The sequence below is a fragment of the Phalangium opilio genome, unplaced genomic scaffold, assembly GCF_054372755.1.
Source record: "Phalangium opilio isolate 3A_F unplaced genomic scaffold, DU_Popi_V2 ptg000113l_1, whole genome shotgun sequence".
NCBI lineage: Eukaryota > Metazoa > Arthropoda > Arachnida > Opiliones > Phalangiidae > Phalangium > Phalangium opilio.
The window spans coordinates 6,760,319-6,785,514 of NW_028324209.1; the positions used below are offsets into that span (position 1 = coordinate 6,760,319).

Below are 25,196 nucleotides of genomic sequence, written 5' to 3' on the forward strand. Positions count from 1 at the left end.
GCCAATTTGCAATTAGATTAATATTTACGATTAGTTAATTAGCCAATTAGCAATTAGATTAATATTTAAGAATTCGTTAATTAGCCAATTAGACATTGAAAATAATTAAATTCAATTAGAAATTAGTAATTTTTTTAAAACTAATTATCTACAAATTTCTTGGATTCCCTGTTCCGCCTTTGGTAATGCAGAGCTGTGCTAATTAGTTATCTAATTAAAATTCTAATTAATTAGCATTTTTTACTAATTTGATATGGTAATTGAATTTCAATTACTTTACTGCTAATTGGGAAGTAATTATAATTAATTTGTATACATCGGAAAGGTAATTATCTAATTAAACAAAAAGAGAGGAGCTCGACATTTCTAACAGTGTTACGAAAGGGGGAAAAAACTAAATCCCCATCCATGGAATTAAAAGGAGTTCTTACCCCAGCAGAGACGTACGCTATACCAGCTATTGTAATTGTTTACTTCCTAGGCTAATTTAATGGACTTCTGGAATAAACTGATAAACTTGGTGGTGTGCCAACTGGTATGATACGTGACCCCTAATTCGAGCATGCGCAATTAATGATTCACTTTCACCCCCTTTTCGTATCTAACCCGTAAGATTGTCTATTTCAAACTCGTCTAATCAAAGAGGGTATAAAGAGAGAGAGAGTAGAAGGCTTGGCTGGAGTGTTCTCGTTTTGAAAGTTTTCCTCTAAGCTTCCGGTATGCGCGCGCATATTTCTCTGCTCTCTTATTGGGTGAAATACGGTGAACCGGATATTACGAGAAAATATAACAAATAAATAAAAAAGAAAAGTGATTAACTCTCAAAATGCCGTGCAAAGTTCCCAGCTTCAACTCCTCTCTTAAAACCCTCTTTGGTCCAACTAGTAGAAGCAAAATAGGCAAAAAACCTTTTTTAAAGAATTAGCAAACCGAGCCCTTCTGCTGCTCAAGAATCGCTGCAGGTGCAAGGAAGCTTATGGTCTATTGCATGAAGTCCACTCGAAATTTCAAGGGTGAATTTTCCGGATGCCACTCCAGTATACTACTTCTCCAAGATTAGAGATGCTCGGTCTATACTTATTATCAGTCTTTATTACTTGTAATTAGTATGGATAACCACACACGATGTTGAAATTTAAAACTAATAAAGTTGGTCCAAACTTAATTTGACCAAAGGTTAGGTTATCTGACTGCGCAATAAAACGTTTGCTAAATATTCGTCTCTTTCGAGGTTTCTTGAATGTAAAAATCGGATCCTGATCTAAATGTCAAAGAGAGACATTCAATCTTTATTATGTCTCTACTCATTCGTAAAGGATACGCTTTTATACATTTGAAGAATTACAGTCCGACAACCGATAATAAAGTGTAAGGCGATTTAGGAGGAAGACTGGCATTCCCAAGTATTCGTTGTCTGCCAGTCATAGGCCTACATGCCTAAGGCATCGTGATACTGCCAAGAACTTACACGTCATTTATATACGCATTAACACTCCTATACCTTTCCCTACATAAACGATGGGGCACGCACCGGTGGGTGATTTTCAATAATTACCTATCAGTATTTTACTATTTGTAGTTTAATTCCTTATCGATTTAATTATTCATTAATTTGAAAGAATCAAAACTACCGTAATTGTAATTATAACCATAAGCAAATATAAGTACCTAAATTCTCAAAACAATGAAAAGTGTTAACACTCACAAGAAAAATCCATGCTGCCACATTCGCCATTTTGAAGAAGCAAAATGATTTACGTAGAGTAATAATTATTTCAACTGGAGTACTAATTGTTGATCCATTAGGATAGGAGTAGGTATACTTTTAATGTTAGGAGTAGAAATTTACTCATCTCCGTAAAAAGAATACGCAGACTATTATTTTCGAAGAAGTTAAGTTTATGTTTCTATATATAACGTAAGTCAATTAGGTCATGTAAACCCTGGCGACATTGTAAAAGTACTTCTTGTGAGTAACATTTTTTCAAATTTTGGTACTACATCCTCATCGTCACCCACAGGATTCTCAAGGCTCATTTGTGATTTTTAAAATAAGAAAAGACAACAATGTTAAGGTAAACGTCACGGAAGTGGACTTTATTTCATGATCCCCAAGAATTTTTCCCCGGACGCGAAAAACGATTATAATTCTAAGATTTTGGCATTTTTGAGTCCAATTTACACATAGCCACTCAAACACGCAAAAATGAAAGCACCCTGAATTTTTTGAGCATGAACAAATTAAAATTAAAATGATTTTTTTGTCGCTAGAGACACGTTAAAACCAGTAAATGAGAGAGAGAGAGAGAGAGATAGAGAAAAAGAAGGAAATTTGAATTAATTTGTGTTTTACCGATTCTAGATGTTGGTTTGTTTATACACATAAAAATTCGTTAGCTTAAAGAAGGTGGAGAATGTTGACATTTTATACCAAAGACGTCTTATATATTAGGTCGATAAAAGGGTATAGGAGCTCAATATAAACAATAGTCTGTACACAGCGATAAATATTTTTCTTCCCATAGGAATTAGCTGCCAGAAACAGCACAAGTTGCTCCTAAAAACAGAGAAAACAACGCGTTAATTATTAAACCGTATCAATACAAACTCAAAATATAGCTAAATCTCAAGTTATAAGAAATTTCACCGATTCGCAGCTGACACCCATTACATTGTATAAAAGTTCCTAGGTTGAGGCGATCACAAGTCAGATTCAGTGAAGACATTCAGGGCAAACGTGGCGTGAACTTCGCCAGTACTATCTACAGCCCTCGCGCCGTACTGTCCAGCGTCTGGACTAGCGGCGCTAGGGATCGTCAGGACGAACTTCTTGCCATCTTTGCTGAACGTGTGTCGCGGACTGGCTTCGTCGATTCGTTTTCCGTCTTTCAACCAATGAACTATAAGAGGAACAAAGACCCGTCAGTTTTAATTCTATGTACAAATACATTGAAGTTACAATAAAACTATACCTGTAAGGGCGTCTCTTTCGGTTTCTACGGTAAACTTGGCTGGCTGTCCATCAAGTACCGACATGGACTTAGGGAAGGTAACCATTCCCGGGCCCTTGACTGGTTCTCCTGGTACTGTTAATCATTAACCATAAATTTTGTATTAATGAGCATTTATTGAAATTATATTCGAAGTTAAATCTTACCAAGTACTATTAATGTGCAGCTACTGAAGGCCTCGCCAACGTCATTAAAGGCTTCGCAAGTGTAAATTCCACTGTCCTCGGGGAAGATCTCTGGAATTATGAGTTGGTAACTGTCCCCTTCATTCTTGTATTGGAAGTCGTCGCTGGGCTTGATTTCTTTGTCGTTGTGCAGCCAGACAACGTCGAACTTGGAAGCTCCTGTGTAGTAGAGATATTTCATTTAATTTTGCTTAAATTTATAAAATGAATTGGTTTAATTACCTTTAATCGTGCATTGGAGTGTAATGGCTTCTCCGTCCTTCACCATGGCACCTGTTAAATGCGAAACTATTCTTGGCGGCTTCATGCCTGTTTTGGAAGCGGCAGCGGCCGTCTCCATGGGTATGATGGTTAGCTTGCATTTAGTGGTATCGACACCCAAGGAATTGGTAGCCTTGCAACTATAGTTGCCCTCATCTTCGGGATAAACTTCACCGATGGACAAAGAAGCAACTCCATTCTTGTATTTCAAACTCATGATGTCAGAGGAGTGCAACACCTCCCCATTCTTGGACCATTCAATTTGTGGTTCAGGATCTCCAGTTACGGAAACTTTGAGTTCTAATGCCTCTCCATCCTTTATGGTTAAATCTTTTAACTTCGCAGTGAAAGTTGGTGGCGTCATTTGCGAATCATCCTCTGGCACTGAGCGTAAAAATTTAAGGTTAATGTATATCCCTTTGCTTATACATTTTTAAATTATTTCTTACAGTAAAGCTCTTTTGTAGCGCTCCTGGACCTGATGGGACTCGTGGAGTCTCCCTTCTTTCCGTAAGGTTTCTGCAGCCTCTTCGTTCCCGTGCTCGCGCTCAAGGTAGCCCCTGAAGACGAAGTGGACAATTTTGACGCAGCCCCGGTTAGCGTGCTCGATGTATAGTCGCTCTTTCTCGTGGAAGACGAGGAATAATCGCTACTCTTCTTGGTAGTAGACGAATAATCGGTCTTCCTCGAGCTGCTGTACGAGTCGCTCGCCGTCTTGGAAGAGTAGGAATGAGACGACGATGAGTAGGATTTATCGGACAGTTTCTTGGTGCTCGACGTGTAATCGGACGCGCGGGCGCTGGAATAGGACGACGCGGAGTAATCGCGCTTGAACGAGTCGAAGGGCGCGGAGGTGTACGTTTTGGTCGGCGTGTAAGGTGTCGGAGTCATAACTATAGGAGATGGTGTAGGTACGGGTCCCCGACGATCTGCAAATAATTTGTCAACAATTAATAACGACAAAACTTTATCACCCATGCGTAATTCCTACGAAAAAGGTTACAATTACCTTCAATTATAACTGCACAGGTGGACGAAGCTTCACCCAATTTATTCGAGGCTTTGCACGTGTAAGTACCAGCATCACTCATATTGACAGAGACGATCTCGCAAGTAATAACGCCGTCAGAGTGACCCAAATTGTAATCAAACTTGCTCAACTCTTTGCCATCCTTGAACCATTTGATCTAAGGTATTTTTCAAAAAGAGAGAGTTACAAACCTAGCAACCCAAAAAACAAAATTCAAATTTTTACCTCTGGCGTTGGCTTTCCAGTAAGACAAGCCAATAATTTAACACCTTGTTTCGTTTGAATAACACGTGGTCGGAGGTGGAAGGTGAAAAATGGCGCGGAATCTGCCGGCTCTTCGTACATGGTGTAGTTGAGAGGCTTATGACGTTTTCTGACTGGTTCGTCCAGTCTGATTTGTGGAATTGCAACTGGCATGGCTTGTACGTTAAGGAACACTGGCTCTTCGCGATAACCATAAGTGTTCTCGGCGCGAATGATATACTCGCCTCTGTCCTCACACTTGCAACGGTTGAGAATAAATGTATAATCGTCGTCTTGATAACGCTTCATGTACTTGACGCTCTGTCTCAATTCCCCGCGATCGCGATACCTGAATAGAACAGCGTTTTAGACACGCATCGGTACGCTCAATGCCTATAAACCACCAACTTACCAAGTAACAACAGCTGGAGCAGAGGCCACAATGCGGCAGTAGAATTTGGCAGCTTGACCCTCGTACGCGAAGGTGCTTTGTGGTCTAATGACAAATCTTGGTGCAGCTTGGCGACGATCTGGAGGTGGAGAAGTACAATGATTAAATGTTCTACTTTAAAAGTTATATATTGAACATACCAAAATAGAAATCGTGAATTTTGTATTTCTCCGTTTGGAGTTTTCGCAAGGAACTGTAGTTGGCAATGTGACCAATAGGTAATAGACACGAATCCCAAGTGTCGCCCTAAAATTCCAATGTTAATACAACTTCTGAATTTTGATAAAATAAAACTTACGTATTTGGCACGCATTCTGTCGCGGACGTTGATGTAACGCCTGGATGGAATTGGTTTGTTCGAGGCTTCGCTAATGTCACCCTTAAGCCATGGATGTTCCAAGCATTCATGAGCGGTCATACGTTTCCTTTAAAGATTTGGTTATTGAATTCCATGATATTTTAAAACCTCTTGGAAATAAAAAAAAACACGCTTACTCTTTGATGCGGGTCAACAACTTCTTGATGAAGTCCTTGCCAGCGTCAGAAACGTTGGCGAAAGCCTCCTCGTCAAAGTCCCAGTCGCATGCCTTGACATTCTTTAGCGTTTCAATATCATTGTCACCAGCAAATGGAGACAAACCGCTCAACAAAACGTAAGCTAAAACACCAACTGCCCACATGTCTGTGTAAAATCCTACTGGTTCCCTTTCGACTATTTCGGGAGCGGCGAACTCAGCCGTGCCAGTCGATATCTTGACCACTTCATTAGGATCAAGTTTAGTAGCCAAGCCAAAGTCAATAACCTTGATGTTATTGCCCTTTTTGGTCTGACACATAATGTTTTCGGGCTGAAATGGAGAAAACCTTCCTGTATTATACTAAAATTGGATAGGCTAACGTGATAATAATTTTATTCCTCACGCGATAAATCGTTGCATATTAATAAGTCTGATAATTATCAAGTTGGTAAGCACAAAACTATACTTTACCTTGAGATCAAGATGAATTATATTCTTTTCGTGCATGTGTTTAACACCTTCGCATATCTGCCTCATGTAATTGATAACTTCAGCTTCGGACATCTTATAGTCTTCAGCAGTTATTCTTTCGAACAACTCGCCGCCCGACATGCTGATAAGAGAAAAAAGAAAGCAAGTTACGAATACGTTCTGGTAGTTTTGCCGCAACTAAATTACTTACAACTCGTAAATGAGAACCATTTCGTCGTCATCCTCGAAAGCGTCGTGCAACTTGATCAATTTATTATGGTGAAGTTGGTTCATAATGTCAATTTCCTTCTTAATCACAGACTTTTCAAGAGGATGGGAAACTGGGATAAACTTAGCAGCGAATATGTTGCCCGTTTTCTTTTCGCGACACCTATGCACTACACCAAAAGCACCCCTAATACGAAGAAAATTATTTTCATTAAATGAATACGTCATTTCTTCGTTGACTGCAATACTTACGTTCCAATTTCTTCCAAAATATCATAGAAATCGTAAACGCTGCTCGACTTAATGTCAACTGGCTGTGGTAAGTATTTGTCACAGATATCGAAAACTAAACAGAAAGTGATAATGCATTATTTTCTAGAAAAATCTTAAATCATTGGTAGTAACTTACCGAATTGGTCGTAATTGTTGACCTTGCCTTCGGGTTTACCACGGATCTTCCTTCCAAAAGCGTCAACTACACCAAGAACAAAGTACAAATTAATCCTCTTTTCTTCGCACTGCTTGAAAAAAAAAGTTACTTCAATAATCGTACCCATAAAGTTCCTCTTCTTTGTCATTTCTTTTCGTGAAGGTTTAGTTTGTACTACGCTTGTTGGTTCGCTAGGCTCGCTTCTTCCGTAAATATTTTCGGCATGAACCCTGAACTCGTAGTCTTTGCTCGGGTTTAGACCTGTTACCATGTGTGTTAGGAATCTGTAGAGTAAAATGGTGAGACACGAGCGCTTTTATACTTCTTTATAATATAAAATTTACCTCGTGTTTCCACATCGAACCCACGTAGACATTGGAAGTTCCCGCTTCTCAATCATATAGTTCGTGATGTGACTACCACCATCCCATAACGGTGGTTTCCAGGATAAGGTAACGGAATCGTCGCCAATATTTTCCACAATGGGGAACCTTGGCGGGTCAGGTTTGTCGCTGATTTGAATCTTTATGATGGCCGAGTCAACTCCGAGCTCATTCTCAGCAACCAGCCTGTAGGGTCCACTGTCTACCTTGGAGACGTCGCGAATGGTCAATATGGCGTGTCGTTCACCAACTTGTACGTCAAAGTGTCCTCCACTCTCAATCTCTTCGCCTTCTCTTGACCAAATTAATTTCGGTTTGGGATATCCAGTGAATGGAATCTTTACAACAACGTTTTCTCCTTTCTCGAAGCAAGCCGAGTCTCTAAACCTTGGAGGAACGTTGATATGTGGTGCGGCTGTATAGAAATATAGGCATTATTGAAAATAATTCACCCTCGTCTAAAGCTTAATATATCATTACTCTTTATCAACAACTGAGCCCTGGATGTCCTTGAGCCACCCTTATTGGACGCTCTGCACACGTATTCATCAGCATCCTCGCCGTATGTTTCCGAAATTGACAAAGTGTAGGTATCTCCATCTCGGAGCATAGTGTATTTGCCTCCGTCGAAAAGTTCTCGCATTCCCTTATACCAAACGATGGCTGGTTTGGGGAATCCAGTAATCGTGCAAACGAACTGGGCACTCTTGTTCTCAACGGCGACGACATTCTTCAACGGAACAACGAACTCCGGTGGTATGGACGCTGAAACATTAACCGAATATTGAAAAAATTGCACTTTAAAATTATACAATAATTGTACATTTACCGTTTGGATCTAAGATCTTTACAGATGACGAATTCTGAGAAGGTGGACTCAAGCCAGCTTCGTTAGCGGCAAACACTCTGAACTCGTACTGCCTGTCTTCGATCAAGTTCGAAATGTTAATTTGCGGTGTAATGCAAATATGAGTGTTAACGCGTTGCCAAGCTTGAGCTGCCGACTCCCTTTTCTCGATCCAGTAACCCTGGATGCGACTTCCACCATCACTGGCGGGCTTTTCCCATTGTAGATTGACGAAATCGCCACCAACTTCGGTAACCGCTGGCACTCCGGGTGCAGATGGTGGATCTGTCAAACGTAAACCATGAGATTTAATAATTAATTCGTAATTAATAGCTACTAAAATGACGTGTTATGCGCACCGAATGGTAATTTGGCAATGATAGGGTTTAATCCCTCCAAGGGCAAACTTTGTCCGTTTTCATTGACAGCCATAACCCTGAATAGGTATTCTCCATTTTCGGTCAAGCCTTGAACGTTGAACGTCGTGTCTCTGCAGTAACTGCAGGCGCTGACCCATTGGCTGTGACTGGTTTCTCGCCTTTCGAGAATATAATGTGTGATTCTACTACCACCATCATGAAGCGGTGGGTTCCACGAAACCAAAGCAGTATGCTTGGTAATATCCGAGACTTCCAAAGGACCTTCAGGTGGTCCAGGCAAGCCAGTTACCGACAGAGTGAATGAAGCGTCGGCGCTTCCGCTGCTGTTTGTGACGACGATTTTATATTTGCCCTGGTCAGTCTTCAAGACCTCCCTCAAGAAGATGATCGCGTACTCGTCGAAAACGGTGCACTTCATGCGCTCGCTCTCGCTAACCTCCAAACCTTCTTTGAAGAGAGCCACTTCGAATGGAGAGGTTCCAGAAAAGTGAATCTTGATCTTGCCATTATCGTGCTCTGGGAAGGAAACTTCGTTGGGGCACCTGTCAATTCTTGGTGCAGCTGAAATTTTTACGATGAAAGTGAGATAAAATGTTTGCATATAATTTTATAAAAGCATACCGCCGACGGAAAGCTTTCCAGTGCATCTGTCAGATCCAAGCGCGTTACTAACTTCGCAGCAGTACTCTCCTTCATCAGTGTCCCAAACGTCATTGATAATGAGTTGGTAAACGCCATCATTAGCCACTGCCCTTAAGCGACCACCAGGGTGAACTTCTCTACCGTTCTTCAACCTGCGGTATATTAGAGACCTTGTTAGTACAACTCAGAAAATCTAAAACACCTACATATCTTACCATCTCGCTTCTGGCAATGGTTTTCCAATAGCCTCGCACTCAAGAGTGCAAACCTTGTGTAAACTGGTATTTTTGTTGAATAGTTTTCGAACGAATTCAGGCTTCACACCATCCGGTATTTCAGTCACCTTGACTGGTGTAGTGGTCATACAAGGTTCACTCTGCCCAGCGGCATTAATGGCAGACACTCTGAATTCGTATTCTTTGTTTTCGGTCAAGCTGATAGCGGTGTAATCGCAATCGATGACCTGGTAGTCGTTGCATTTCACCCATAGTGGACTGCCTTTCTCACGGCGTTCGACAAGGTAGCCGATGATTTTGCTACCACCATCGGAACGTGGTTTCTCCCATTTGATATCAACATAGCTCTTACCAACCTTGACAACGTGAACGTTTTGTGGTGGTGTAGGAACATCTATTAAAACAATTAATATTTAGTAAGCCAAATTTTTTTCAAAAAAAATAAATAAATAAACTATTACTGAATTTTGGTTTCAGCTTGAACAAAGCCGTTGGGTTACTTGGATTACTCCATCCAGCTGCGTTTTTGGCCTTAACTCGGAACTCGTATTCTTTGTTTTGTTGCAATTGGGTTACTGCGATAATCATAAAATGTTATGTATTATTAAGTTCATCATATTGAAACCGTTTGAATAATTTACCAGTGAATGCGGTTTCTTTCAACAAGAAATCATTAGCCACCTTCCATTTGCCATCACTGGGTTCACGATACTCCAATTGGTATCCTTGAATCTTTGATCCGCCGTCTTTTAATGGACGCTCCCAGGTCAAGCTGACGCTGTTGGTGTCCCAGTCGACAATATTTGGTTTGTCCGGTGCGTCTGGAACGTCTGGAATACAAAATGTTAGATTACATCCCGTATCATGATGATATTAAACCAGAGCCTTACTGAATGGGAACTTGGCAATGATTGGTTTGTCGGTGTCCAATGGCTCACCAATTCCGTACTGGTTTTCGGCCATAACACGGAAGTGGTACCTCTTGCCAGGTTCTAGTCCAATGACGTCATAATGACATCCTCGAACAAATCCAGCAAGTTTGGTCCAGATCTTTGTTGTTGGGTCTTGTTTTTCAACCACGTAGTTCGTAATTGGACTTCCACCATCGTCCGCTGGTGGCTTCCAGCTTAGAGAGCAAGTCTCGGGAGTGATATCACTAACGTCTAGTGGTCCCTGAGGTGGACCAGGTTTATCGACGACAATGACCTTGCAAGATACGGAATCGCTACCATGGGGATTTTTCAACGTTAAGGTGTATTTTCCTGAATCACCACGCTTTGCGGATTTATTTCTATAGACAGTAAAAGCTACGTTGACTTCCGAGAAGATTCTTTTGTCTTTTGGTGGCTCTTTTCCGTTCTGTATAGTAAATACGTTATAAGAAACAGAACTATTTTTTTTTGTAGTTTCTGCTTACAATGGTCCAAGTTGCGCTTGGTATCGGACTTCCATTGAATGGAACCCTGATTGTGAATTCTTCACCGGCTGGGACAGTGATATCCTTGAGAGTAAAGCTTGGGTCGATCTTTGGAGCAGCTATATTATATAATGTAAACGATAAGCACCTTCAAACTAAGGGAGATTTATGCTTTGGAAACTCACAAGGAGGATGACGGGCGTAAATTCCATCAGAAGTCTCGCTGAAAGGTCCATTTCCAGCAGCATTAACAGCGCATACGCGGAATTCGTACTGCTCGTTCTCTTTCAAACCACCAACTCTGTAAGTTAGATCGGGGATGGTTGCTTGAGAAGCCCTGATCCATTTGCTGTCTCCAGGTTTTCTCTTTTCCAAAATATAACCGATGACTGGACTTCCACCGTCGTTTCTTGGTTTAGTCCAGGATAACGTGATAGAGTCTTCGGATGTCTCCACGGCTTTGGGAATTCCAGGAGCACTTGGTGTGTCTATAAATATTTTTAAATTATAGACAAACTCATAATATAATCTACATTTTTCTTACCAAATGGAAGTTTTGCGGATATTGGCTCTTCAGTTTGTACTGGGTCACTAGTTCCATATTGATTCTCAGCCATCACCCTGAAGTCGTAAGACCTGCCAATGGTCAAGTTGCGAACGCGGCATGCGGTTCCAGTAACAAAACTGCTAACACGTGACCATGTCTGGCTACCCGCCTCACGCTTTTCAACCAAGTAATTGGAGATGTCAGCGCCACCATTATCCTTGGGTGCCAACCATTTTAATGTAAGCGAGTCACCCTCTACATCCTCTCCACGCAGATTCTCTGGAGCTCCTGGCCTATCCAAGACTGTAACTTTGCAGTAACCGGTATCGAAGCCCGATTTGTTCTTCAAGAAAATCTTGTAAGTAGCGGTATCGGCGCGTTTGGAGTCAGTAACGGCCAAAACGGCTTGATTATCACCAAGCTTCGTGAAGAACCTACTATCATCATCACTAAGATCAATATCATTCTTGGACCAAATAGCTGTTGGTTTCGGGAAGGCAGTAAAGGACACTGAAATGCTAAATTCTTGTCCAGCTTTTACAGTAATGTCCTTTAAGTCACCCAAGTTGATTCTCGGTTTGTCGGGTTGGTCTTCAACCAGAACCATTGGGCATGGCTTGCTAGGATCACTCTCACCAATTTCATTGACGGCAATAACCCTAAACTCGTACTCCTGACCTTCAGTCAAGTTGGGCACGGTGAATTTAGTATCATTATGCGGGAAAGAGTTAACAATATCCCAATCTTTAGCGCCCTTTGGCTTCTTCTCAATAAGATAACCAAGAATTTTGCTTCCGCCATCGCTTAGTGGTTTGCTCCAAGAAAGAGTAACAGAATTCTTGGTGATCTTATCCACGCGAGGCATGTCGGGTGCTTTTGGAACAACTGTTGTAAACAGAATAGTTCATTAATATCATCATACTATTTGCGAGCAAATTTCAAAATAGTTACATTTCTTTTCCTTGGCTGTGACTGGTGCACAGGGCCTGCTTGGTTTTCCAGGACCACCTTCGTTAACTGCGAGAACACGGAATTCATATGTTTGACCCTCGGTTAAGTTAGGTACCGTGAATTCTGTTCCAGGATGTGGTACAGTATTGACCTTCTGCCAATCTGGAGAACCTTTGTCTCTCCTCTCAATGATGTATCCTGGAGAAAGCATTTGTCATTATAATAAACGTAATAGTTGCATATATTCTTCACTCTGTAATATGTACCCTTAACAGGTCTGCCGCCATCGGAAGTGGGTGGCTGCCATTTGAGAGCAACGAAGCTCGGACCATAGTCCTCAACCTTGGGCTGAGACGGTGCGTCCGGAGTTTCTATAGATAAAATTATTAACTTATGATTTCAAGCCTGCCCCAAAAAACCGCGTATCTTACCGAATGGGTTCTTGGCCGTAACTGGTTTTCCTTCCAAAGGCTCACTTATTCCGTACATGTTTTCAGCTCGTACGCGGAACTTGTACTGCTTGCCTTCTTCTAGACCCTTAACTGTAAATAGGGTGCTTGGGCAATATCCACCAGCAGGTAACCATCTATCGGTACCAATCTCGCATTTCTCAACGAGATAACCTGTAATGTCAGCCCCACCATCGTCTTCCGGTTTGTTCCATTTAAGAACGATGGTCGCACTGGTAACTTCTGGATATTCCAAAGGCCCCCTGGGTGGTTTTGGTTTGTCATAAACCAAGACAGTGATGTCGGCTGAATCCTCTCCATAAGGATTCTTAGCAGTGATGGTGTATTTTCCAGTATCCGATCGCGCGGCAACCGGAATGACCAAGTTAGCCATATCGTCATTAGTATCTACGTTAATTCTATTGGTGAGAGGCAAGGGTTTGTCGTTGATCTGCCAAGAGATAGATGGTGCGGGTGCTCCAGTCATAGGAATATTAATAGCCAAGGTATCTCCGGCCCTAACGCGAATGCTTCGGCCATGCAAGCCATCCAAGTGCAATCTTGGTTTCTCCTTCATAGGCTTGGCAGCAATCGGTTTAGATGCCTGGCTGGGCTCTCCGGGACCGGCGGCGTTGCGAGCGGAGACCCTGTACTCGTATTGATGATCAGCGGTAACTGTATCATCGTTATAATCCAGACCTTTAACTGGGTGTTTGTTGAGTCGAACCCATCTATTAGACTTCACATCACGTCTCTCGATATCGTAGCCCACGATAGGTGAACCACCATCCGAGCTGGGAGGAGACCATCTAATCTTGATAAAGTCTCGGTCGTGATCAACAGCTTCAGGCTGACCAGGTTTACCAGGAATCTCTGTAAAAGAAATGGCACTATTGTAATATTTGAGAAAGAAAATGTTTATGTTATTTTTACGTACTATATGGCGCCTTGGCAGTTACTGGCTTATCGGTGGTAAGTGGATCAGATTGACCTTGGGCGTTCTCCGCCCTAACACGGAACTCATATGCAGTTCCTTCAATAAGTTTAGGTACAGTGCAGCTGGTTTCTCGCGGAGAAATATTCGTTACAGCTGGAACCCATACACCACCGTGAGTCTTATCACGTTTCTCAACAACGTAGCCACTGTGATATAAATTTTTATTAATGCTACCATTAAATTATTAGATAATATATTTCAACGTACGTAAGGTCGCTACCACCAGAATCCTTTGGTGGTTTCCAGGAGAGCTTAACGTTATCTTTATCGACAGAGTCGACGTTAAGTGGTCCCTCAGGGGGTGCAGGTTTGTCTGTGATAGTGAAATTAAAATTGTTATCGTGCAGATTAACTCGCTATGGAATTTTTAATTTACCTAAGATGATAACTTCCAAAGTTCCCGTATCTTTTCCGCTATCATTTTCAATTGTCAAGGTGTATGATCCACTATCATCCCGTTTTACACCAACGATATTGACGATGGTGTAATCATCAAAAGATGAAATAGTGATCCTGGTATCAGACTTCAAATCTTTTCCGTTCAGAGTCCATTTTACCGATGGTGGTGGCGCACCAATGAACTTAATTTCGGTATTCAGAGTTTGTTCTCTCTTAACTCTGAGTTCCTTCATCTTTGTGATAATCTTCGGGGCCACTGTAAAACAATAATGTTGCGTTACTATATTTAGAAGATTTATGTAGTAAATTACTTACAGAATCTGGGCTTAGCAGTCATAAAGTCGGAAGGTGGGCTAGGTTCGCTCTCACCACCCTTGTTGATGGCGATAACTCTAAATTCGTAGTCATTGCCTTCAATAAGATTAGGGGCAGTTCCCTTAGTAGCAGTTGCTGGAACTTCGGCCGCCTTTGTCCAAATGGGAGAGCCGCGCTCCCTCTTTTGGATAATGTAGCTGGTTATTGGGCTGCCACCAGTGTCTTTAGGCGCTTCCCATTCCAAATCAGCACGATCCTTGTCCCAGTCAACCACTTTGGGTTTACTTGGAGCACTTGCGGACTCTTTAAAAATATAAAAAATTATGTTATAAAAGAGCTTTTTTTACAATTAAATACCTTCGTACCAAATGGATTCTTTGCAATGATAGTGTCAGTTCCTTCCAAAGGATCCGAATTACCCATCTCATTGACAGCAATAACTCGGAATTGGTAAGACTTCTTGAAAACCAATTTGGTTACTTTGTAAGTCAGAACTGCGGAGGTACCAGCCTCGACCCAAGTTCCACGAGAAGTGTCCATTTTTTCGATGATATAATGCTTAATCGGGCATCCACCGTCATCCTTAGGAAGTTTCCAAGTTACGACGGCAGATTCCCTAGTTACGTCCGAAATAACCAGAGGTCCTTCCGGAGGCGCTGGGCGATCTAACAAACAAGCGCGTCATTGTTACATTAAATAATATTGAGAAGTACAAACAAAAATAAATTTACCCATAACGACAACATTTGCAGAAGCTGCTGCCTTTCCAGAGTCGTTCTCAAGCTCCAGAACATATTTTCCAGAATCTGCCCTAACTGAAATAGCAATGTCCAAAATAGTTTGAACAGCAGTGTTGGTTATTTCAATATGCTTGTCAGAGGTGACAGTCTTGTCTTTGATGATCCACTTTATCTTAGGTGCTGGTTCACCCTTGAAAGGTACCGAGTAATTGATGGGTCTACCTGCCTTAATTCTAATATCATGAAGGGCCAGTCGATCCAATGATGGAGCCACTAAAAATTAACGCCAAACATTATATATAAAAGGTAATAAACAGGATAACGAGTAAAACATACAGAATTTAGGTTTGACGGTGAAGGCCTTCGAAGGGTCGCTAGGTTCACTGGGCCCGCCCTTGTTAACAGCGACAACCCTGAATTCATATTCTTCACCATCTTTCAAGTCAGGAACAGTGGCTTTTGTGGCGTCTCCAGGCACACGGACAGCCTCTTCCCAAACACTACTTCCTTTAGGTTTCTTTTCAATAATGTAAGTGTTAACCGGAGCACCACCATCTTTCCTTGGCGGTTTCCATTCTAGAACAACGTGGTCCTTGTCGTAATCCACTACCTCCGGCGTTCCCGGCTTGTCTGGTTGGTCTGCAAGATAAAAGAGTTCAATTATGTTGTCATTATTCAATTATATTTCAGCAATACCGAATGGATTTTTGGCTATGATGGATTCTTTTCCGGTGCACCATGGAGAATCGCCTTCTCGGTTAACAGCCTTTACACGGAAGTAATATTCATGATGTTCAATAAGTCTATCTGCGTGCAAAGTTGTGTTCAAAGTATCATTGACGGTAGTCCATCTTCCGGTATCAACATCCTTCTTTTCAACTGTGTAGTGAGTAATATCACTTCCTCCGTCATCTTTGGGTGCCCTCCAAGAAACGGTGCAGCCGTCCTTGGTTATATCTGTGATACGCAAGCCCTCTGGTGGTGAGGGAACGTCCAAAACGGTGACAGTAACCTTAGCAGTATCTGTTCCATTGGTATTATTAGCGGTGAGGGATAGAGTGCCACTGTCTGGTCTAGTAGCGTTCTTCAGTGTAATTTTTGTTCTATAGTCAGTAGGTGCTGTGGTCCACCTAAGGCCGACATCGATGGGACTATCGTTCAAAGTCCATTTCTTTGTTGCCGGTGGCTCACCACTAACAGGAACATCCAATTCAAAACCTTTTCCAGCTTTGATGCGAATGTCATGCATTGCATTGCGGTCAATTCTTGGAGCCACTGATATATAATCAACAAAATTGTATAGAAACCAAAATAAAAAACAAATTCCATGTCTTACTGTTCTTGGGTCTAGCGCGATGAGGAGGCGTGGCGTCACTAGGAACACCTGGACCTCCCTTGTTAACGGCGCGGACACGGAATTCGTATTCATTTCCTTCAACCAAGTCTGGCACTTTAGCCGTTGTTTCATCTCCAGGAACCTCCGCGCACTGAGTCCAGTCAGGATTATTTTTGTCCTTCTTTTCAATGATGTATCCAGTGATTGGTGAGCCACCATCACTTTCTGGTTTCTTCCACTTCAGTTTAACAAAGTCCTTATCGTAATCAGCAATCTCAGGAGTTCCAGGCTTTCCAGGCTCGTCTAAATCAAGGCGTTGCATTTATTACGCGTTGCCTTCTATATTGGAACTTAACAATACTTACCGAAAGGATTTTTCGCAATAATAGCTCTATCCGCTTCAAGTGGTTCAGATTCTCCTTGTCTGTTGGCTGCTTTAACTCTGAATTTGTATTGTTTGCCTGGTGTAAGTCCTTTGACCTTCATATTGGTCTCTGGTCCGATGGTTTCGCCAACTGGGGTCCAAACACCAGTAGCCGGGTCCAATTTCTCAACCACGTAATGGTCGAGTGGTACACCACCATCATCGACCGGTGGGTTCCATTTAAGATTGCAACCCTCGGCGTGAATGTCTTCAACTTTCAAAGGTCCTCCAGGAGGTGATGGTTTGTCTACAAAAGAAATTACCATATTTAAAAATGGCTTTATAAATTATAATTTTTGTTCACAACTTACCAATAACAATAACTTCAACAGTAGCTTCGTCCTTGCCATGATCATTCTCTGCAGTAATGGTGTACATCCCACTGTCGGATCGCTTAGCATTACGAGCATTCAATTTTGTATTATAGTCCACGTTGACAATTTTAACATGCTCGCTAGAAATTATCTTCTTTCCCTTGACGGCCCAAGAAATTGTTGGCGGTGGTTCACCAATAACATTAACATCAAAGTTGAATGATTGATTGGCCTTAATCTTGATCTTTTGTAGATTGGTTCGGTCAATTTTGGGCGCCACTAAAGTTTTTGAAAAATTAGTATTATGCAGATATTAAAAACATATGAACCTACATTTCCTTGGCTTAGTGACAACTGGAAGTGAAGCGTCGCTAGGTTCACCGAGTCCGGCCTTGTTAACAGCGCGTACCCTGAATTCGTAGGGTTGATTAGCGGTTAGGTTCGGTACCCTGGCTTTAGTCTGGTCAGCAGGAACTTCAACAGCCTTTTCCCAGTCTCCGTATTTATCTTTCTTTTCAATTACATAACCAGTAATGGGAGCACCGCCGTCACTTTCAGGAGGTGTCCATTTGAGATCAACGTGGTCTTTATCCCAATCAGTAGCCTCTGGCTTACCGGGCTTACCAGGTTCGTCTGTTAAAAAATTTATGGTTCACATCGGTGTCTATTTAAAAAAAATCATTGTTTTACCAAATGGATTTTTAGCAGTAATAGCCTTTTCAGTTTCCAATGGTCCAGATTCTCCCTCCTTGTTTACGGCCCTAACGCGGAATTTGTAGTCCTTTCCAGGCGTAAGTCCAGTGACTTCCATGGCTGGTTCTTTACCAGACGTTTTACCAACAGGTACCCATACACCGGATTCAGGATCCATCTTTTCTACTTCGTAGTGGTCGATGGGCATGCCACCGTCGTCCTTAGGTCGCTTCCATTTCAACTTGCAACCTTCTTTGTGAACGTCCGAAACTTCCAATGGTCCTTCCGGATTGGTCGGTTTGTCGAGAACCGTTACTTGAACAGTGACACTATCCTTTCCAGAACTGTTACTGGCTGAGATTGTGTATTTTCCTGTATCTGAGCGAGTAACGCGGCGCACAGTTAACTTCGAGTTATAATCTACATTCTCAACCGCAACTCGGTCGTTGGACTTAAGAGTTTCGTCGTTGACGGACCAAATAACGGTCGGCGGGGGTTCACCGATCACGTTAACGTCAAACTTGACAATTTGTCCAGCTTTAACCGTAATGTCATGAAGTGCCTTACGGTCAATGAAAGGTGCCACTGTGACATTAAAAATAAAAGTAAAAAAATTAATTTAATAAGAAAATAAGCATTTATTTGAACAAAAACTCACGGAATCTCGGTTTGGCCACAACGGGAACAGAAGCTTGACTAGGTTCTCCCGGTCCAGCTTTGTTGCAGGCAGTAACTCGGAACTCGTACTCTTTTCCTTCTGTCAGGAAAGGAGCCGTTCCTTTGCATTCACTTCCAGGGACTTCGGTGGCCTTTTCCCAAACTGAACTTCCCTTTTCTTTCTTTTCAATAATGTAATGAGTAATTGGTGAACCACCATCCGATGAAGGAGGGGTCCATTTTAAATCAACGTGATCACGATTCCAGTCGGTTGGCTCTGGTTTGCCAGGTGCAGTAGGAGCAGCTAGATTGAATATAACCACGTCATTCACCATTGTCCATAAATAATTAACAATAGCAAATTTCTACTTACAGAATGGATCCTTGGCAACTGTGGCACCTAATGTTTCTAAAGGTTCGGATTCACCTTCTTTGTTGACCGCCTTAACACGGAATTCGTAAGCCTTGCCGGGAGTCAATCCAGTGACTTCCATCTCTGGGCCTCTCGTTTTACCGATAGGTACCCAGGCTCCAGTATCTGGGTCTTTCTTCTCTACTATGTAACCATCAAGTGGTTCGCCTCCATCATCCTTGGGTTTGTTCCATTTTAATTTGCAACCATTCTTGTTGACATCGGACACTTCTAACGGTCCCTCGGGTTTGGAAGGTTTCGCTATTTGGATTAAAAAAAAAACATATTATTACACCCAGACTAGCAAGAGCGAGAAGATTTCACTTACAAATTACTGTGACCTCCACATCAGCAGTATCCTCTCCATGCGCATTGGTGGCGGTTATTTTGTAAGTGCCACTGTCCTTTCTTTCGGCTTTGTCACATGTGAGTTTGGAGTTGTAAGGGACGTTCTTAATAGTCAATGTTGCTCTTTCTGCAACGGCCCTGTCTTTCAAATGCCATGAAACGCTTGGAGGCGGTTCGCCAATAATTTTGACGTCAAACTCGAAAGCTTGTCCGACTTTGATGGTTACGGCTCTTAATGTCCTGCGGTCAATCTTAGGCGCGACTATTTATATGAAGAAAATACATTCGATTAAATATATAGATATTTATACATTTTTCTACAAATATTGTGAACTTACGTCTCCTAGGCTTGCAGACCACTGCTTTCGAGGCGTCACTGGGTTCTCCAGGACCGGCCGCGTTAACAGCTTTCACTCTAAACTCGTAGCTTTCGCCCTGTTCCAAATCAGGGACGCGGGCTTCAGTAGCGTCCTTTCCATCAACTTGTAGAGCCTTCACCCAACGCTGGCTACCCTTTTCTTTCTTTTCGATGATGTAGCCTGTGATTGGAGATCCACCGTCCTTGAAAGGTGGTGTCCATTTGAGATCAACGTGATTTTTGTCCCAATCCTTAACCTCTGGGGTGCCAGGTGCACCTGGTTCATCTGTTTTAAAATAAAAGATATTAATAACAGAAACATAAAAAGCATATCTCATCTTACCATAAGGATTCTTAGCGACAATTGGTTTCTCGGCTTCCAAAGGTTCAGATTCACCCTCAGGGTTGACAGCTTTGACGCGGAACTTGTACTTCTTTCCAGGTTCCAGATTTTTGACATCGATTTCAGGCTTATCTGAGCGTCCACATGGAACCCATTTTCCCGTCTCTTGGTCTTGTTTCTCGACTTGGTAATATTCAATGGGCTGACCACCGTCATCTTTCGGTGGGTTCCATTTCAACTTGCACCCTTCTGCATGAATATTGGATACTTCCAAAGGTCCCTCAGGCGACGTGGGCTTGTCTGAATTTTAAAAATGAATTACATTAAAAATCTAGAAAATGCAACATTAAACTATTCTTACCTAAAACAACAATATCAACTGTGGCCTCGTCACTTCCCGAATTATTTTCTGCCTTTAACGTGTACTTTCCAGAATCTTTCCTCTCAACTTTGTGAATAACCAATTTGATCTTGTACGACTCTGTTTCGATGCTGTAATGCCCACCATCCTTGATTACAGTGCCATTAACATCCCATGTCTTCTTTGGTGGAGGTTCACCAATAACTTTGACGTCAAACTTCACCGACTGTCCGGCATGAATGGTAATATCTTTCAAGGTACTACGGTCAATCTTTGGTGCAACTGTTAAACATTAATCGAATATAAATTTCTCTTTCAATAAGAATAAAAAATTAAATAGTAACGCACGGTTCCTGGCCTTGGCAACGATGACGTCACTGGAGTCACTGGGAGTGCCGGGTCCGGCCTTATTGACGGCTCTAACACGGAACTGGTATTCCATTCCTTCGATAAGGTCAGGAATGCGAGCTTCGCACTTATCGCCAATAATTTCAATGCCCTTTTGCCATTTGGTGCTGTACTTATCCTTCTTTTCAATGATGTAACTCGTAATTGGAGCACCGCCATCTGATGATGGCGCTGCCCACGTGAGATCAACGTGATGTTTGTCCCAATCTTTGGCGCTAGGTTTGCCGGGTTTACCAGGTTCATCTATTGAGTGTGAAATAGCCGGTTTAATTAAGCACGCTCGGTTAAGGAAAAATGTAATCTGTATTTACCAAATGGATTCTTGGCAAGTACTGGGAGTTCAGTTTCAAGTGCTTCAGACTCTCCCTCGGGATTGACTGCCTTGACTCTGAATTTATATTCTTTTCCTGGAATTAGTCCAGTAATCTCGGCTTCAGGATCCTTTGTGGTCAAGACTGGCACCCAGCGACCAGTATCAGTGTCCATCTTTTCAACGAGATATTGTTGGATGGGTTCACCACCGTCATCTTCCGGTTTGTCCCATTTGAGCTTGCAGCCTTCAGCGTGAACGTCACTAACGGCCAGTGGACCTTTAGGTTTGCTTGGTTTGCTAATAATGGTAATCTGAACCGAAGCTTCGTCAGTGCCAGAATCGTTCTTAGCGACAATGGTGTATTTTCCAGTATCTTTCCTTTTAGCCTTGGTAAGAATAAACTGCGAGTGATAGTCAACGTTATTTATGGTAATTTTATCACTAATTTGCAGCTCTTTCTCGTTGAACTGCCATGTGACTTTAGGTGCTGGTTCACCCTTAATGTCAATGTCAAATTTACAGCCTTGACCGGTGCGGATAACGACATCCTTGAGATTAGTGCGGTCAATTAATGGCGCCACTAAAGTAGAAACAATAAAATTAGTTTGAAAAAATGTTAAGAATGTTTGCAATCGTACAATGACGTGGTTTAGCGACGACGGGTCGGGAAGTATCACTGAATTCTCCAGGACCGGCTTTGTTAATAGCAGCAACCCTGAACTCATATTCTTCACCTTCCTCTACATCATTAACGGTAGCAGTGGTCTTGTCGCCAGGAACCTCCTTAACCTTTTGCCATTTGTGCAACCCTTTCTTTCTCTTTTCAATAACATATCCAGTGATTGGTGATCCACCATCAGTAGTGGGTGGTGTCCACTTAAGATCAATATGATCCTTATCCCAGTCAGTTGGCTCGGGACGTCCAGGTTTGCCAGGTTCATCTTTGTGAATTAGAAACCATTGTTAATTATTATTTTTCTACCCAGGATAGTTATATTGCGAAAAATATTTTCTTACCAAATGGATTCTTTGCCAAAGTAGACTTCTCAGTCTCAAGTTCATCAGAGTCGCCTTCCTTGTTGCAAGCACGTACCCGGAACTTGTACTTTTTGTTTGGAACGAGGTTTGTAACCTCGAATTCGGGCTTGTGAGAACGACCAGCCGGTACCCAAACACCAGTATCTTCATCCATTTTTTCAATTTCGTAACACTCGATAGGACTTCCTCCATCGTCTTCCGGAGGTTTCCATTTGAGTGAGCAACCTTCTTTGTGAACGCCAGCCACTTCCAAAGGTCCTTCAGGCTTAGATGGTTTACCCAAAACGAGGACCTCCACGGTTGCTTCGTCCGAACCAGACTTATTAGTGGCGGTGATTTTGTAAGTGCCACTTTCCTTCCTGGTAGCACGCAAAATGTATAATTTCGAGTTGTAATCGATGTTATCAACACGGAATTCATCCCCATTGACGATATCCTTCCCCGCATATTGCCAAACTACGTCTGGCGGAGGTTCACCAATAATGTTAACGTCGAACGTTATGGCTTGTCCTACTTTAACGGTGATGTTCTTGAGGTTGGCACGATCAATTCGTGGTTTGACTATAGTTAAAAAGTTAGTTTAAATATTTTTCGTGCACAAGTTATACGACAATGTACTCACGATTCTTGTGTTTTGACAAATGAGGTGGCGTAGCTTCGCTTGGAGCACCAGGTCCAGCCTTATTTACTGCACGTACACGGAATTCGTATTTATCACCTTCGTTTAGTCCCGTTACCTTTCCTTCGGGTTTGGGTCCGTGAATTTCCGCGGCAGGTTGCCAGTCCTTGCTGTATTTATCTTTCTTTTCAATAACGTATCCAGTAATTGGAGCTCCACCATCCTTCGATGGAGGGTCCCATTTCAATAGAACGAAGTCGTGATCATAATCAGCTACCTTAGGTATGCCAGGAGCGCCAGGTTGCTCTGAAAATTTTAATGAAATGATCAATATTCATAAGTTATTCGGACCGTTTTCTACCTCTAACGTACCATATGGATTCTTAGCCAAAGTAGACCTATCAGTCTCCAAAGGCTCAGAGTCACCCTCTTCGTTTTGGGCTTTTACTCGGAAATTGTACTTCTTGCCTGGTTCCAATCCACTGATTTCCATTTGGGTTGCGTCCTTGGGTACCTTACCAACTGGAACCCATTTTCCAGTAGCGGCATCCTGTTTCTCAACAACGTAGCCTTGAAGGGGAAGTCCACCGTCATCTTTTGGCTTGTTCCAGTTAAGTTTGCAACCATTGGCGTGAACGTCAGAAACCTCCAATGGGCCTTCTGGTGATGATGGTTTGTCGAGAACTGTAATTTCGACTGTAGCTTCATCGATTCCGGAAGTGTTTTCCGCTTTTACAGTGTACACGCCAGTTTGCTTTCGTTTCATATTCCTGATTTTAATATTGGACCTATACTCTTGATTTTCAATAATGGTATCGTTCTTGCTTTCCAAGACGGTCTCCTTGAAAATCCATGACACTGTTGGCGGTGGTTCACCAATAACTTCAACATCAAACTTAGCCATTTGGCCAGCTCGGATTGTGATTGGTTGCAAGTTATCTCGGTTGATTTTAGGTTTCACTGTAAGTATAGGTATTGTAGGTTAAGTAAACTATTAACCAATTGTCTACTGAGACCTGATGGACTTACAGTAACGTTCTTTAGCGATATGTGGTTTCGTAGGCTCGCTGGGCGGTGAAGGGCCAGCCCTGTTAACGGCCTTAACGCGGAACTGATATTGTTGTCCCTTAACTAAATCTGGAACTGTAACCTCAGGGTTAGAACTGTTGGTTTCAAGGCATTTCTCCCATTCGCCACCAAATCGGTCCTTCTTTTCAATAATGTAACCAGTAATGGGTGCTCCACCATCCTTCTTCGGAGGTGCCCATTTTAAGTCTACACGCTTCTCATCCCAATCGACAATTTCAGGCGTACCAGGTGCATCTGGTTCGTCTTAAGTTGGAAGAAAGTCCTTAAGTTAAACTTTTCTTCAAACAAACAAAAAAAAGAGAGAAAAATACAAACCATAGGGATTCTTTGCCAAAATGGGTTTGTCTGTGACCAAGGGTTCAGATTCACCTTCAGCATTTACGGCCTTGACTCTAAACTGGTATTCTTTTCCTGGAGTTAAACCAGTGACCTGGAAATCTTCTTTGTCCGGATCAGCTCGTCCAATCGGAACCCAGTTGCCAGTGACTGGGTCAAGTTTCTCAACTTGGTAGTGAGAAATGGGCTTTCCTCCATCATCTTCCGGTTTCTTCCAAGCCAATTTACAGCCCTTGGCGTTAACGTCTGTCACTTTGAGAGGTCCTCCGGGTCTCGAAGGAGCACCCAAAACAACGATATCGATCTCTGCTTCGTCCCGACCGTGTTCATTCTCCGCAACGATCTTGTACACGCCAGAATCCTTACGCTTAGCATCATTAATGTTAAGCTTTGTGTTATAGTCGACATTGATAACTTCGACATTATCTTTCGTTTCAACGACCTAGTTGAATTTATCCATAAATGCGCTTTCAAAATCAACTACAGAAAATTTTACATTCACGTACCTTTTCTTTCAACGTCCATGTAATTTTTGGCGGAGGTTCACCTCTTACGTTAACATCAAGCTTTACGACTTTTCCAACCTTGATCATAATAGAATCCAAGTTGGTACGGTCGATGAAAGGCTTCACTGTAAAAATATAATGGTTTTACACAATCCTATTACTTTTAGAAAAAGTGATCTACTTACATTTTCGGTGTTTGACAAGGTGAGGTTTAGTAGGTTCGCTGGGTTCACTGTTACCCGCCCTGTTTACAGCTATGATACGGAACTGATACTCTTGTCGCTCCTTCAAGTCCGTGACTTTTCCCTCACATTTTTCTCCCGTAACTTCTGCGGCGCGTTCCCAGTTGATGCCAAACTTTTCTTTCTTTTCGATAATATATCTGGTAATTGGTGCTCCTCCGTCGCTCTTGGGCTTTTCCCATTTGAGATCGACGCTAAAGTTGTCCCAGTCCACGAGTTCGGGTGTTCCGGGTTTGCTTGGTTCGTCTGTAATACCATTTTTCATTTT

General features: G+C 42.2%; 1 protein-coding gene across 5 annotated transcripts in view; it reads right to left on the bottom strand.

The window, feature by feature from the left end:
- Nucleotides 1–2,084: 2,084 nt before the first annotated feature.
- The window catches only part of bt (projectin protein bent), a 55,808-nt gene continuing 32,696 nt past the window's right edge, over nt 2,085–25,196 (bottom strand). For 4 of the 5 annotated variants that reach the window (XR_016374782.1, XR_016374781.1, XR_016374780.1 and 1 more), the window contains 61 exons: nt 24,872–25,174; nt 24,687–24,811; nt 24,160–24,622; nt 23,785–24,087; nt 23,128–23,715; nt 22,759–23,061; nt 22,116–22,697; nt 21,737–22,039; nt 21,097–21,678; nt 20,726–21,028; nt 20,378–20,659; nt 20,017–20,316; nt 19,654–19,959; nt 19,296–19,577; nt 18,929–19,228; nt 18,557–18,859; nt 17,896–18,483; nt 17,539–17,838; nt 17,203–17,484; nt 16,833–17,138; nt 16,468–16,770; nt 15,828–16,406; nt 15,468–15,770; nt 15,123–15,404; nt 14,757–15,056; nt 14,392–14,694; nt 14,054–14,332; nt 13,885–13,990; nt 13,618–13,823; nt 12,663–13,553; nt 12,498–12,602; nt 12,232–12,429; nt 11,278–12,165; nt 10,919–11,221; nt 10,734–10,852; nt 10,207–10,675; nt 9,958–10,146; nt 9,778–9,891; nt 9,296–9,710; nt 9,060–9,232; nt 8,418–8,999; nt 8,041–8,343; nt 7,692–7,976; nt 7,173–7,626; nt 6,952–7,112; nt 6,808–6,873; nt 6,651–6,744; nt 6,382–6,585; nt 6,171–6,312; nt 5,677–6,029; nt 5,480–5,606; nt 5,322–5,427; nt 5,143–5,260; nt 4,713–5,079; nt 4,467–4,644; nt 3,907–4,386; nt 3,419–3,841; nt 3,158–3,355; nt 2,973–3,086; nt 2,648–2,900; nt 2,085–2,557 (listed from right to left, as the gene is read on the bottom strand). Coding sequence is in view for 1 of the 5 variants with exons in the window: in XM_089852685.1 (XP_089708811.1) it covers nt 2,701–2,900; nt 2,973–3,086; nt 3,158–3,355; nt 3,419–3,841; nt 3,907–4,386; nt 4,467–4,644; nt 4,713–5,079; nt 5,143–5,260; nt 5,322–5,427; nt 5,480–5,606; nt 5,677–6,029; nt 6,171–6,312; nt 6,382–6,585; nt 6,651–6,744; nt 6,808–6,873; nt 6,952–7,112; nt 7,173–7,626; nt 7,692–7,976; nt 8,041–8,343; nt 8,418–8,999; nt 9,060–9,232; nt 9,296–9,710; nt 9,778–9,891; nt 9,958–10,146; nt 10,207–10,675; nt 10,734–10,852; nt 10,919–11,221; nt 11,278–12,165; nt 12,232–12,429; nt 12,498–12,602; nt 12,663–13,553; nt 13,618–13,823; nt 13,885–13,990; nt 14,054–14,332; nt 14,392–14,694; nt 14,757–15,056; nt 15,123–15,404; nt 15,468–15,770; nt 15,828–16,406; nt 16,468–16,770; nt 16,833–17,138; nt 17,203–17,484; nt 17,539–17,838; nt 17,896–18,483; nt 18,557–18,859; nt 18,929–19,228; nt 19,296–19,577; nt 19,654–19,959; nt 20,017–20,316; nt 20,378–20,659; nt 20,726–21,028; nt 21,097–21,678; nt 21,737–22,039; nt 22,116–22,697; nt 22,759–23,061; nt 23,128–23,715; nt 23,785–24,087; nt 24,160–24,622; nt 24,687–24,811; nt 24,872–25,174 (18,584 nt within the window). In the remaining 4 variants the exon portion in view is untranslated. The remainder of the gene's footprint in view (nt 2,558–2,647; nt 2,901–2,972; nt 3,087–3,157; nt 3,356–3,418; nt 3,842–3,906; nt 4,387–4,466; nt 4,645–4,712; nt 5,080–5,142; nt 5,261–5,321; nt 5,428–5,479; nt 5,607–5,676; nt 6,030–6,170; nt 6,313–6,381; nt 6,586–6,650; nt 6,745–6,807; nt 6,874–6,951; nt 7,113–7,172; nt 7,627–7,691; nt 7,977–8,040; nt 8,344–8,417; nt 9,000–9,059; nt 9,233–9,295; nt 9,711–9,777; nt 9,892–9,957; nt 10,147–10,206; nt 10,676–10,733; nt 10,853–10,918; nt 11,222–11,277; nt 12,166–12,231; nt 12,430–12,497; nt 12,603–12,662; nt 13,554–13,617; nt 13,824–13,884; nt 13,991–14,053; nt 14,333–14,391; nt 14,695–14,756; nt 15,057–15,122; nt 15,405–15,467; nt 15,771–15,827; nt 16,407–16,467; nt 16,771–16,832; nt 17,139–17,202; nt 17,485–17,538; nt 17,839–17,895; nt 18,484–18,556; nt 18,860–18,928; nt 19,229–19,295; nt 19,578–19,653; nt 19,960–20,016; nt 20,317–20,377; nt 20,660–20,725; nt 21,029–21,096; nt 21,679–21,736; nt 22,040–22,115; nt 22,698–22,758; nt 23,062–23,127; nt 23,716–23,784; nt 24,088–24,159; nt 24,623–24,686; nt 24,812–24,871; nt 25,175–25,196) is intronic. The other variant, XM_089852685.1, reaches the window with a different exon arrangement.